At 41.7% G+C, this 14,943-nt stretch overlaps 2 protein-coding genes across 2 annotated transcripts; both read left to right on the forward strand.

Moving 5' to 3' along the window:
* Positions 1–3,907: 3,907 nt before the first annotated feature.
* On the forward strand, positions 3,908–5,649 carry GGS22DRAFT_83140 (acid protease). Its single transcript, XM_047968220.1, has 2 exons — positions 3,908–5,440; positions 5,493–5,649. The coding sequence occupies exons 1-2, from the start codon at positions 4,249–4,251 to the stop codon at positions 5,615–5,617; spliced, it is 1,317 nt and encodes a 438-aa protein (XP_047814404.1). The 5' UTR covers positions 3,908–4,248; the 3' UTR covers positions 5,618–5,649.
* Positions 5,650–8,716: 3,067 nt separating this feature from the next.
* Positions 8,717–14,921, forward strand: GGS22DRAFT_174722 (peptide synthetase). Its single transcript, XM_047963138.1, has 2 exons — positions 8,717–9,130; positions 9,310–14,921. Exon 2 carries the CDS (start codon positions 9,400–9,402, stop codon positions 14,734–14,736), a length of 5,337 nt encoding a protein of 1,778 aa, XP_047814405.1. The 5' UTR covers positions 8,717–9,130; positions 9,310–9,399; the 3' UTR covers positions 14,737–14,921.
* Positions 14,922–14,943: the final 22 nt, after the last annotated feature.

A 14,943-nucleotide genomic window follows, 5' to 3' on the forward strand; every position in this document is an offset into this window, starting at 1 on the left:
AAATATTAACGATAAAAATTAAAAAAATATAAAATGATTTTTATTTTTTTAAAAAACGGTTAAATTATTCGAAATAAAAAAAAAATAATGTTATTTACGTTATATAATTTTCGCGCGTTTTACGTGTTATATTTTATTTAAATTTAACGTATATTTAATTAACATAATTTTCGCGTTAATTATATTTACGATATTTTTATTTAAAATTTATTTTTTTAAAATATATTTAAATATTTATATATACGTAATATTTTAAATTAATTAATAATATATATTTTATTTAATATATATATATATTTTATATTTAAATATATTTAAATATATATTTATTTACTTTTTATTAAATAATATTATTAAGTAAATTTTATTAAATATTTTTTTTAACTTATTTTTATTTTTTTTTTTTATTTTTTTTTTAATTTTATAAAAAGTTAAAAAAATAAATTTCGTTTTATTATAACATGAAAAATTTTTTCGTAACATTTTTAATAATTTTTTTATAAATTTTATTAATTTTAAAAATACTATATATTTTACGTAATTAATTATTATTTATATTTAAATCGTTCGTAAAATTTTTAATATTTCGTATATAAAGTAAATCGATTTTAACATTATAATTATTAACGATTAAAAATTTAAAATTATTATTTTCGTTTTTATATTTTATTATATTATTAATTATTTTTAAAAATAAACGTAAATGTTTTCGTAATTAAAACGATTTATTATTATAATTATTATTATAATTATTATTATAATTATTATTAAAATTTTTATTATCGAAATTATATTAATTATATATATTATTAAAGTAATCGTTATAATACGTAAAATTAAAAAAATTTAAAAAAATAATATTAACGTTAAGTTTATTTTTAAACTTTTTTTTACTTTTTTAAGTTTTAAAATATATACGTTTCGTATTAATTAAATTAAATTCGATTTAACGGGTTTCACTTCGTAATTAAAAAAAACCTTTAATTATATTTTTTTCGATTTTTTTATAATAATCATTTTCCGTTTTTTCTTAAAAGTTAAATATAATAACTTTATTTATTTTATTAAATAATATTAATATAATTAATTTAATAAATAATAATTACGTGAATTAAACGAATAAATATTTTAATATAATTTTTTTAATTAAAAAAAACGGTTAATTATAAAAAAAAATAATTAATTTTAAATTATAATTTTCGAATTTACTTAAAATTATAAATATATAAATACGTATTTTACGTACATTATTAATTTAAAAATTAAAGTTAATTTTTAAGAAAAATGTAAAAATATTATTATTATATAATTTATAAAAGTTTATATAAAAAAGTAAAATATTATAATAATTATAAAATAAATTATTTTATTAATAATTAAATTTTATATATTTATATATATAGTTTTATTTAAATTATTTTTTTTTACGTTTTAAAATAATATAATATAATTTTAAATTATATAACGTTTTTATTATACGGTACGATTTATTATAATAATTAACGATTAAAAAAAAATTATTAAAATATTAACGTTTATTCGTTTACGCGGGGATATTTTTAATATTAATTAATTAATTAATACTTAAAAAATAAACGGATTTTTAAAAATTTAAGATTTTATTTTTAAAGAATAATTAATAATTAAAAGTTAAAATAATAAAATATCGGTTTAAATAATAATCGTTAATATTTAAAAAATATAAATATATAAATATATTTTATTAATTATTTTCGTATTTTAAAATATAAAAAAAATATTAATTATATTATAAAATATTATTATTAAATACGTTAATAAAAAGTTTATTTATTTTTACGTGTTTTAATAAAAAAAAATTATTATTTATTAGTTTTTTATTAATATTACGATTTTATTTTTTTTTATTAATTTATATATTTTTAATTATAATATAATAAACGTAATATATAATAAAATAAAAAAAACTTTTATTAATAACTTAAAAATTTAATAAAAAATTTAATTCGAAATAAACGAAATAATAAATATTAATATATTAAAAAAAAATTTCGGTTTTTTTTTCGATTAATAATTTCGAAAATATAAAAATCCCTAAAAAATTTATAATAAATTAATATTTTATTAATATAATAAAATAAAATTTAAATAATATAATTATTTATATAAATAATAAAATAATAATAATAATAATAATAATAACGTATTTACGTTAAAATTAAAATAATAATAATTAAATTATATATTAAATAAATTTAAAAATAAAAATAAAAATAATTACGTTATAAAATTTTATTAATTTATTAATAACGAATTATTAAATTAAATTCGTTAAATTGTTAATTTAATTAATATATTAAAATATATATAATATAATATAATATAATAACGTATAATTTAATATATATTTTATATAATATATTAAATTTTATAATAAGTTATAACGTTATAAAACGTTAAAAGCTTTATAATTTATAAACGTTATAATATATTAATTTTTTATATTTTAAAAATAAATTATTACGTTATTTATTAATAACGTTACGTATTAATTTAATATAATTTATAAAATTATAAAACGAAAAGGTTATATTTTATAAAGTAATTATAATATCTAAATTTTTTCGATAATTTATTTCATAAAAAAAATCCGAACGGTATTTAAAAGTGGTTTAAGTAAAAACCCCCGCCTAGAATATCATCCTAACTTCTTCTTTTCTTCTCCCCATAATCCAACACTTATAATCCACAACTCAAGACCTTGTTGCTTGTGTAAAGTCTTATCCCGAACAAGCTTCTTCTAGTGTCGATATATCCATTCCAATTATGGCCAAAATGGCCTTCAATCCCTCATCATTAATTCATGTTTTAAGTGCCCTGTAGTGTACTGTAATCTTCTTCTTCATTTCCATAATATCCACACCCACAGACGCTGCAAGGGTCCCTGATCTCTCATACCCAGCCTAAACCCTGCGCCGCTCTTGAAACACACCAGCTTCTCCATTCAAAGCCGTACGATTGGCTTCTCGACTTTCGACACCAAGAGATGCTCCATATTTCTGTCAGGCCTTTGTCGAGGAATAGGGCATACCTTGCTCATAACGCTCCGTAACAGTAAATGCTTGAGAAGAGAAGCCTTTGTTCCTTTGCTACCTGCCTACCCACCTATTCAGCCATAATCATCATAGTCTTTGTAATCATCGACAAGACTTGCTTACCCTCGATTCTCTGTCATCTTTGGCCGACAGCCGACAATGGATTGTTCTATCACGATGGTCTCTACTATGCCGTTGGATGTTTCATGTAAGTGCGTGGGGGTTTTGACCGTTAGTTGAAAATTTTATCTAGGTAAGTAAATTTTTAGCATCTGAGGAAGGCAATTATGAAGCATTTTTCCATTTATTATAACCGTATTAGTGTCAGCCAGAACTGGCCATGATAGCCATAATAATATACTGACTGGTATCGCATATTCGGCAATATTTTGGGGGCTGCGTCGGCAGATATCGAGAACCATACGCTGTACACTGTTGAGGCGTAATTCCCCAGAAACTGTTATTGGGGGGGGGAACTTGAGCCCCTGCATTAGCTCCTGAAGCTTCACATCCACTGGATCTCTTCCTTGCAGACCAGTCAGGCTCTCAATTACGAAGTTGACTCTCCGTTTTGAAAAAAGAGCCCCCTCGGCTATGCCACACCATGCGTCTTAAGAAGATTCCTAGTGGGTCCCGTTTCGATTGTCGACGGGGAACATGACGACGCATATCCTATTCGAGTGAATAGTACCGCCGTCGTCCTAGCACTCGAGACAAACCACGCATCATATCCATGATCGGCTCTAGCAAGCTTGGCTAGAGCTTGTTTCTGATCTCCATGGAGATCGAATGATGGTGTACATGGGTTAATCCCTGACCCCCTTTTTCGTTTCTCTTGTCACTTGCTTGGCTTCAAAAGCAGAGGTCTTGGCTCTCTTCTATTCTCTATTTTTTTTTTAATCTTCAACTCTCATGAAGTTCGTTGTCTGAGACAACTTCCATTCAGCAGCTGCTTTATTGTTTCCTTTCTATTCGTCTCTCATTGCTTGCTGGTGCTCTTAGTTTCACCATTCTTTCTTCGAAGATCCGTCCACTTCAAAACCGACCCGTCCTAGTCGAATCGCCAAGTGAAGTTTGTTTCTTCCGTGTCACTTCTTTTTCAATCCACCTGGCGTGGTGATACGTATATTATTTTTATATTATTTCTCTTTTTTTCTTGGGGAATACTTGGAACATGCAGTCCCTCGCACAACTACTTTTGGTCTTCGGACTCGTAGCCTTAGCTTCTTCGTCTCCGACGGGGATTCAAAAACGAGGCGTATACAAGGTCGAACGAGTAGCGAATCCGAACTTTACTGGCCGCAATGGACCTCGAGCTCTGCTGAAGACGTTGCGAAAGTACCGGATGCCCATACCGGCTTCCGTAGCGAGCGCTGCTCAACAAGATGAAATGATTACAAAGAGACAGAACCGCAAGAAGGGGAAGGGTCGCAAGGGCAAGGGAGCTGGCGCAGCCGGTGCCGCTGCTGGTGCTGGTGCAGCCGCCGCCGCTAAAGGGTCAGCTGCTAACGGGACCGGCCTTGTCACGAACACACCCGAGGCCAACGATGTCGAATACCTCTCGCCCGTGAACATTGGTGGACAGACCTTGAATCTTGATTTCGACTCTGGTTCATCTGATTTGTGGGTTTTTAACACGCAGCTTAGCAAGACCGCAACCCAGGGTCACCAAGTCTACGACCCAACACAGTCCAAGACGTTTGCTCTCATGCAAGGTGCCTCGTTCCAGATCTCTTACGGTGATGGATCAGGAGCTGCGGGCAATGTCGGAACCGATACCGTTAACATTGGTGGTGCTACCGTCACCAACCAGGCTATTGAAATGGCAACTGCCGTCTCTTCGTCTTTCGTCAAGGACACCGCAAATAACGGTCTGCTTGGTCTTGCCTTTAGTCAGCTCAATACGGTGCAGCCGGCTCAGCAGAAGACATTCTTCGACAATGTCAAGTCATCTCTCGCCGAACCCCTGTTCACTGCCGATCTCCGCCCTCAAGCAGCGGGTGCTTATGAGTTTGGCCGTGTAGATACGAGCAAATTCACTGGTGCTATGACCTGGGTTCCCGTTAACACGACGGCTGGCTTTTGGCAGTTTACTAGCCAGAGCTTTGCCGTCAACGGTGGCACTCCGCAGACTTCCACTGCCGGAGCTCAGGCCATTGCTGACACCGGCACTACCCTCCTCCTGGCCGATGCTGCCGTAGCCAAGGGTTACTATGCGCAAGTTCAGGGTGCCGTCAATGACCAACAGCAAGGTGGTTTCACATTCCCTTGCGACGCGACTCTACCCGACCTTCAGTTGGACGTTGGTGGCACCATGGCCACCGTCAAGGGCGCCGATATCAAGTTTGCCCAAGTCGATGCTCAGAGTAAGTTACCCAAACCCATATATCCCGCATTCACTTTGCTAACAGAACACAGCTTGCTTCGGTGGTCTACAGGCTACAACGGCCGGCCTACAGGTTTACGGCGACATCTTCTTCAAGAGCAACTTCATCGCCTTCAATGGTGGCAACAACACTCTGGGATTTGCGGCGCACGCTTAGGCGAGCTTGCCTGTAGCCAGCTGTACACCTATTTCCTGTGAAATATGAGGATCACCTGTATATACTATTTGATATTTCTACCAAGGGCATGAGTCAGGATATAGTAGACTTGGAGATTTACTGAGGACCATGGTACTTGTACATACCCATGAATTTTTAGAGGAACATTAGCAACTGCAGCACTTCGGAGTTTCACTATGTGGCATGTAACATGAACGTGCAAGAGTATCCTACATTGGAACGAGATCTGAATTTTGAGAAGTGTGGCGCCAACATAGGTAAGTAAATGGAGATACATGTCAATTATTCAAACTTCAAGATTGAGATATGTGATAATCTGCTATTGTCTGGTGAACCCTTTTTACATCTATTATTCAGTTTCGATTCGTAAAATTATCGCAAGGTTCTTCTATGCTGGTATCAAATATCTGAACCATACCTACCTACCTATGATAGATAGTAAATCTGATGTTAAATTTGTTACTGAAACGCCCCCTGACGACGCGGCCTCACCACGATGTGGCCGCATTTCGCGCCTTTCGCCTCGTGCAGTCCACAGCTCAAAAGTTAAAATCAGTTGATTGCCCAGGTGGCTAACTGGTTGGTTCATATCATTTACACTGTTTACTCGCAAAGTCTGACTATTTGAGGTCATACTACATCCTCGCACCGAAACGAAGCGCGCTTCCTTTTAGATTTTTTCAAACGGACCAGCCACATTCCTTCCTTTGAACCCGACGTAGACGCCATCGGCGATAACAGCTTTGCCGGAACTTAATCCTTCCGGAGGCGCAGATGTTGGACCGATGAGAAGACCGTGTGGCCGAGGCCTCGTCTATTACTGTAGATGATGAATCCGTGGCGTAGGGCGCTACCTATCAAGTAATTCCAACAACGACTCGTTCTTTATGATTCTAAAGGTAGGTAGGTAGGTACCTACACCTACCTAATTCTGAATTGTAAGACACCCATACCAAAGTAGCATCATCAGAGCAAAGTAGAACGATCTTGTCCGCCAACCATTTAATTGGAATTAATTCATCGCAAACGCACCGAGAACCATCGCCGATTGGCTGATTCACTTAGTATACCAAGATGCCCAAGCATTTTAGATCGCATGAGAGTTACATCGTGAAGAAATAAATTAAGCTGAGCCGGTCCCAATTATTCGGCGAACACCTAGACTTGTGCATAAGGCTGTCCGATTCGTCGTTCGAGAAAAGTGCGCTAGAATACCCTAAGGTCCTTACCTAGCAGCCTAGGTAGGCATGAGAAGATGGGCAGAATGAAGCTAATAACATACTCGGAAAGTTGAAGCCGTAGACGGTATTGAATTACGTACAGAAAACCACCTGGGCAAACGTCAGCTTCCCGAGTAGTGATGTACACGGACATTGCATGAATACCGATTTCAATACGGATTTATAATTATCTTCGTGTTCTAGAAATACTTTAATAGATCATAACAAGCTTCGGTATGAGGTTGAAATCATGGATACCTACAAGCAGTCAAGGATCGGTTCTTACTTGAGTTAGGAACTTGGAAGTGTAACAGCCTTGAAGGCAGGGCAGCAAGGACGGTTCCCTTAAGAGATCCAAGTACCGGATGTGCAGCGAATACATCAGTTAAAGGTGTTTGTTCGACTAGTCTTCCGAAATCGGAAAAGACGATTGGTTCCCCTTGCGACGCCAATGTATTCATCATAGATCAGGTACGAAGTGTGAGCTGACCCCCATTTATTAACACTCCATCTTCATGACCTACCTGCCAGAATAGCGTCAGAATAAATGGGCCATGTGTGAACCACCCGAAATGGTACTGTATTACACTGTGTTTTGATCTATCCCCTATATTATCTAACTAGGAAATTGTCAGCTTTACCTCAGCATCAAAGAGTCTAGGGGATAGTAAGCTTACAGTGTATTACAGTAGTATTAATACATGGCTCGCACATGGCTCACTTATTCTGACGCTATTCTGCCTGCCTACCTACGTACCTACTATGTAGGTACATACATACATACACACATACATACACACATACATACCTCTTCCGCCAACGGTCACCCGCATCGCGAACAAGACAAATACTCCACGATCATGCTCGACCAGCAGTTGACGTAAAAGTTTTACCCACTAATGGAGACTAATGCACCAAGCTACGTGGCGAACCTGGTTCTTATGAGCAAAGGACCTGCCTACTTCACCAGCTCTACCAACCACATGCCACGGCCGGATGATCTGATACCATACTGGGCATCGCCTTCTAAGTCAGCTCGATGCGCTCGAGATCTTAGAGCTTGGGGGACCTACACCATCAACCATTCAGGCGGAAACCCCGTAATACGATGCATACGAGCAACTTACCTGTTTTGTCTTGCTCTCTTGCGAAAAGGTGAGCCAGCCGTTCGTGCATAAGGTGAAGAAGATGTGGAATAATAGGATGTAGATCTTTTTTAGGTACCACATTTACTTACCTACATCTGCCCTGCTCCGAATGTGCAGATGCCACTCGGACTGTGCTAGTAGTACCTAAAGGTACCTTGAAATTTACAACAAATTCGGAGCATCGGATCGTTAATAAGACTGATGAGTTACTTGGGAGTTAAGTCTTGTAACTCGTGAGTCTCCTTTTAAGTCATCTGCTCGAAAGAATTATACGTACGCACATACATACTTACCTACCTACCTAGTAGGTAAACTTCAACATGACATCCATCTAGTGAATCACACTCACACACTTTTTGCGTCTTTTATGTCGTTGTATTCTTGGGGGTTAATCTATAGGTAGGTATTGTATCTACAGTACCTACAGTACCTAGTCTGCTACCTACTGTAGGTGGTATGCTCAAGAATTAAACGACCGCTCTCACTGGCTGTTCTTCCTTAGCGCGTATCGACGGGTGCTCGGGTGGGGTAGGCTATCTTAGCTGCAGCGTGGCGGAAAATGAGGGCATACGCAGGTTTGAATAATTGCAGATGCAAAACATCCAAAAAAGGAAATAGGCGCTCGGAGTTTACACTCGTAAGGAGTAAGCTATGCCGAGAAGTCGCCTGTCCAATGTCTATGCCCCCATAGAATGTCGTTCAAAAGTTGCCGCCGAGGCTTTAGAAAGAGTTCGAGTATATGAATTTTGCGACGTCGATTATACATAGTACACTACTACCAAGGATCGACCCGGGTCTTCCTTGGCTTTAACCAGGTTTCTGAAATTACTACGAGTTATCTGATCCGTTTAAAGTTATCAGATCCGCCTTCTTGTGGAGAAGAACGTACGTTGGCGTCTTCTTGGTGTCTTCTTGGGATCCGTTATAACGGCCCTCTTTAGGTCCCCCTCCTGGACCCTCCGTTACTCCATTACGCTGTACTATGGTAAAGCGTTCTAGGGCCGAAAAGGAATGTTGCTTCAAGTGAGCCACATACTTCGGTCAACATTCTCTTCGTAACCTGGTGCCTGTGCTAATGAATCGTGGGATGAACCAGTTGCCGTTGTCGGCAAGAATGGAGACAGGTATGGAACTATCATGTGCTTGCTGGTCTTCTCATTCCCCTGTTAGTCTTCTAGGCGTTCGGTGTCATGTTTTTTTGGGGAGGTTTTTTTTTTTCAAATTATTATTTTTATTTTAAAGTGATCCACGATCAGCATGCTTCTGCATTCTGCATTTTGTAAGACACTTAACAAGTCTCTAGGCTCCACTTGCCCGTGAAGAGACATGCGAGAACTCCGTTATTCGGGCGCATGAACAACTGTAGACCAAGCTCGAAAGACTTTCTCAACGAATGGGTAACGTCGTCGCCGGAATGTCAGCAATGGAGCAGAACGACGTCGACATTTCGTGTGCTAACTCCATCCACACCGACGAAGGTGTGTCGAGTGGCCATCTAACGACGCCACCGACGGACTTCGAAGAAGATGGCATAACCGCAGAGCAACTGGAACAGATATGGAGTTGGAATACTCCGGTTCCCCCGACCTTGAAGACATGCATGCACGAATTGGTTGCCGAGCAAGCGAATAAGGATCCTAGCCGACCAGCAGTCAACTCATGGGATGGCGCATTCACATACGGCGACGTGAACTCGAAATCAGATCAATTCGCGGCTCATCTGGTTTCAGTAGGCGTGAGAGTAGGATCTATTGTGCCGTTATGTTTCGAGAAGTCGAGATGGACGGTTGTGGCCGTTTTGGCCGTTATGAAGTCCGGAGGCACATTTGCGCTTATGGACCCAAGTCAGCCCGAGGGAAGGTTACGTACTATCGTCGAACAAACCGGCGCGTCGATTATCGTAACTTCAAAGCAACAGGAAAACCTCGGCAGTCGCATTGCGCCTAACGGAACGCGAATCACCCTATGCGACGAGAACTTCACCAGCTATGACACATCATCAAGCTTACCTTCTGTGCCAGCAAGTGCAGATCTCTACATACAATTCACCTCAGGCAGCACCGGAAAACCAAAGGGTTGCGTGGTAACGCATGAGAACTACTCTAGTGGAGCGATACCGCGTGCGGATATAGTCGGATATCGTGCGCATTCCCGAGTTCTCGACTTTGCATCCTACGCCTTTGATGTCTGCATCGACTGCATGCTCTGTACATTGTCAGTCGGAGGCTGTCTATGCATTCCCTCGGATGCCGATCGAGTCAACGATTTAAGCGGTGCTATACGGAAGATGAAAGTCAACATGGCTAGCATGACGCCCTCTGTTGCACGTGTTCTTGATCCTGATATCATACCTTCGCTTGAGGTTCTCGGGTTAGGAGGAGAAGCTATATCGGCAGGAGACGCAGCTGCTTGGAGTCGTCACGCAAAAGTCATAAACGCATACGGCCCTTCAGAGTGTACCGTAGGTTGCGCCGTGAACGGTGATGTCGGATCTGAGAGCCATAAACCGGCTGTCAGCATCGGCAGGGGAGTTGGAGGATCGCTCTGGATCGTCGACCCTTCTAACCATAACAAACTCGTAGCCATAGGCTCAGTTGGCGAACTTCTAGTCGAGGGAGCTATAGTAGGACCGGGATACTTGAACGATCCTGAGAAGACAGATGCGGTATTCATCAACAACCCAAAGTGGCTTCTTGCTGGGAGCCCGCAACATGATGGCCGCAAGGGCCGGTTGTACAAGACTGGTGATCTCGTGAGGTATGATCCTGACGGGACGATTATCTTCGTCGGTAGAGGTGACCAGCAGGTGAAATTACGCGGGCAAAGAATCGAACTTGCAGAGATTGAGTACAACATGCTCGACAAGCTACCACCGGGAACTCGTGTCGCCGCTGAAGTCATCCGACCTGGCGGTCCCGCAGGTGAACCGACCTTAGTTGCGTTCGTCGCCGAGCGAGCAGGCCTTGTGTCAGAGTCGGATTCCCTTCTGGGTTCGCTCTCCTCCCACGTCTTGGACTCTCTCGCAAACATGAACAAGGCTCTTTCGGAACACCTCCCTATTTACATGATTCCTGCAGCATATATCCCGTTACAAACCATGCCCCTATTGGTGTCAGCGAAGACCGATCGTAAATGTCTTCGAGAGTTAGGACATTCGCTAAGCAGGAAAGATATCGCCAAGTTTACCGCCGCGATGGTTCCTAGAAAAGAGCCTTCGACCCCAGCAGAGAAGAGCCTAGCTCAGCTATGGAGTCAAATCCTAGGTCCCGAGGTGGAAATCGGCGCTCACGACAACTTCTTCAGCTTAGGGGGCGATTCCCTTCGTGCAATGAAACTAGTTGCTGCCGCGAGAGTACAAGATATCGCACTCACGGTTGCGGATATTTTCGCCAATCCGGTACTTTCGGATATGGCTCTCGTTGCAAGACCTGGCTCTGGGGAATCGAGTGTCGAGATCCCGCCCTTTTCTCTTCTTGGCGAACAGTGGAGTGAAGAGTCTGCTAGAAACGAATGTGCTGCTTTCTGCGACGTCGATCCATCAGCGATCGAGGACATCTACCCATGCACGCCTTTACAAGAGGGTCTCATGGCTCTGTCTGCTAAGGTCAGCGAAGCCTATGTCGCGCAACGTGTAGTTGAACTTGTGGATGAGACAGCGGTACAGAAGCTTGCCGATGCTTTCAAGTTGGCGTCCAAGGACTGTGCAATCCTCCGAACAAGAATTGTTCAGGTTCCAGGCCAAGGATTGATGCAAGTGGTTGTCAAGGACGATTTCGATTGCAAGACATTATCTGGACAGAGTCTTAATGATTACCTAGTCCAGGATCGAAGCGACTCAGTCCAACTTGGCAAACCTCTAGTTAGATACGGAGTGGTTGTCAACGAAATATCCACAGGAAAGTCGCATTTCGTCTTGACGATGCACCACGCTCTCTACGATGGTTGGTGTATGCCTCTAATCGTTGACCGAGTCAACAGAGCGTACAATAACCTTTCGACCGAGAGGCCGGCTGATTTCAAGCATTTCATTCACTATCTTGGTGACATGGATAGAAAAGAGTCGGAATCATTCTGGAGAGAAAGGTTGGATGGTGCCAACGGAGAGCAATTCCCCACTCTCCCCTATTCTGGCTACCAGCAACAAGCCGATTCCCTCCTGGAACACTACGTACACACCGGAAAGCCCAATAGCGGAATAACAATCGCTACAATCATCCGAGGGGCTTGGGGATTGTTGGTCTCGAATTATATGGCATCAAACGATGTCGTGTTCGGCGAGACACTCACTGGCCGCAACGCCCCGATTCCGGGTGTTGAAGAGATTGAAGGGCCTATGATCGCTACTATACCGGTCCGAGTTGCCGTTAACCCTGAAATGACAATAACAGAGTACTTACAAGATATCCACGATCAATCAGTCGCTAGCATCCCCCATGAACACTTCGGGTTACAACATATTAGACGCTTAAGCCCGGATGCTCGAGAGGCTTGCGAACTGAGGACCGGTCTAGTGTTACATCCTAGCACGGATGCTGATGCTGAGGCTTCAAGTGATAAACAACCAGCGGACAGCTTTGTCCCTGCCGGCGATGCCGAAGCGGCAGAAGAAGCACTCAAGTTCAACACTTACGCTCTGATGTTGGTGTGCTCTCTAGACCCTCAAGGTTTCTTAATTATGGCCAGTTTCGACTCCAAGACGGTGACGAGTCCCCAGATGGAGAGAATGCTGCATCAACTTGGGCAGATTACACAGCAATTTATCAAGAACCCGGACGCCAAATGCGGCCAGCTTCAGATTCTAACTGAAGCAGACACATCCGAACTCACTCGTATAAGCAAGATTGGTGCAGAAAGTGAAGCCGTCAAGACTTTGATCCCGGCCGATTCCGAGGCATCTGAGGCATGGATTGTCGACCCGACAGAAATAGAGAGGTTACTCCCCTTAGGCGCTGTCGGAGAACTCCTAATACGGAGCTCAAGCAACCTGAGCTTAGAGTCAGTACCATCACCTAAATGGGCTGAACAGAGCCAAGACGGCCAATTATATAGAACCAACAAGCTCGCAAAATACGATGCGAATAATGTAATCACATTCGTTGAACGAACAACCCCCGTAAAGGAACCAGTGGCCCCTCGACAAAAGCGCGTATCGGCTACTTCAGCGAAGCAAAAGAGTCTGCGACAAACCTGGAGCCGAATTATAGCTATCGACGAAGAAGACATCGGATTAAACGATAGCTTCTTCCAGCTTGGAGGAGACTCCATCGGGGCCATGAAACTCGTATCTGAACTTCGAGTGAAGGGTCTTGAGATAACGGTACCTGAAATCTTTAAGCACCGAACATTGTACGATATGGCCAAGGTTCTAAGAGAAAGAGAACAAGTACCGGTCGAATCTGAAGAGGCGCCCCCGTCTCCATTCTCACTACTCGATGTTCCAGACGTCGAGGCCTTCATCGCCGAAACAGTTCGACCAGTTCTTCCTCAAGGGGACCACGTAATCAAAGATATCCTACCAACGCGACCACTCCAACAAGTCGCCGTCAAGGGTACCGTTCAACTCCCCCGCTTCTCCTCGCGATACGAACTCTTCCACCTCGACGGACACGTAGACCAAGAGCGCCTCTTCACAAGCTGCCGCGATCTCGTCGCGCGCAACGAAGTCCTGCGAACGGTCTTCGTCGAGAGCGGCGAGAAGTGCTTCGGCGTCGTCCTCGAAGCACTCCCCGTATCAATCGACGAGTACGAAATCGAAGGAGACCTCGACTCATTCGTGCACAAGCTATGCGATCTAGACGTGCAGACCAAGATGCCGCTCGGCTCCGCCTTCGTCAAGTTCTTTTTCGTGCGCGGCGAGGGCGCCAAGAGCTGTCTCATCTTCCGCATCTCACACGCGCAGTACGACGAAGTCTGCCTCCCCGCCTTAATCCGCCAGCTCGCGGCTCTGTACGATGGTGAGACGACGCCGGATTCCGTGCCGTTTTCGTCGTTCGTGTACCATATCATCAATAAGTGCATCCCGCGCAGCATACCGTACTGGACAGACTTGTTGAAGGACAGTCAGCTCTCGATCCTGCGCCCAGATCTGCCGCTTACTTCGAGGGTCCCCGATGCTATTACCCGCACGGTGGATATCTCCGCGCGCTTAAAGGATATCACGATCGCGACTCTACCTACCGCCGCGTGGGCGCTGTGTCTAGCCCGCCGTCTATCTCTCCGTGATGTCGTGTTCGGTGAGGTTACCACCGGACGCAACATCGACTTACCACATGCTGACGCCGTCATGGGACCAACATGGCAATACGTACCCGTGCGGGTGCGCTTCGACTCCGACTGGAAAGCAGTGGACCTACTACAACACGTGCAACACCAACACATCGAGAGCGCGCAGCACGAAGGCATGGGTCTCCTTGAGATTGCGCGGGAGTGCGTCCCGTCCTGGCACGAGGCTGGCGTAAATTGGTTCGACAGCGTCGTGCACCAGGACGTGTACCATGTCGAGGAGCTCAAGTTCGGCGGCGACCAGGCCGAAGGCCGGCTTGAGACCGTGTACCCGCACTACGAGCCGCTAAGGGAATGGAAGATACAGGCTTTCGTGAAGGGGGATAGTCTGATGTTCGAGATTGTCACATTTAAGGATTGGATCCCCGTCGCGGAAGAGCTGCTAGATGAGTTGGAGGAGATTATGGGGTTGTTGGTACGGAGGCCGAATGAACGACTTTTTGAATAGGGGGTTGGGTTTCTAAGGAGATGGTATTTGGGTGCATGAGAGCATGAGAGCATATAACTGAGCATATAACTTGAGATTCGAGTAGATATTTATTTTGTGTTGTTAGTCTATCTTTCTTTTTGTAGAATTTGGAATAGGTATCTTAGATTTTGAAATTCATGCTATATATTTATATTTTGCTGTTATCTTTCACTTTTGTATATAACC

The sequence above is a fragment of the Annulohypoxylon maeteangense genome (genome assembly GCF_022496945.1).
Source record: "Annulohypoxylon maeteangense strain CBS 123835 unplaced genomic scaffold GGS22scaffold_25, whole genome shotgun sequence".
In the NCBI taxonomy this organism is placed as follows: Eukaryota; Fungi; Ascomycota; class Sordariomycetes; order Xylariales; family Hypoxylaceae; genus Annulohypoxylon; species Annulohypoxylon maeteangense.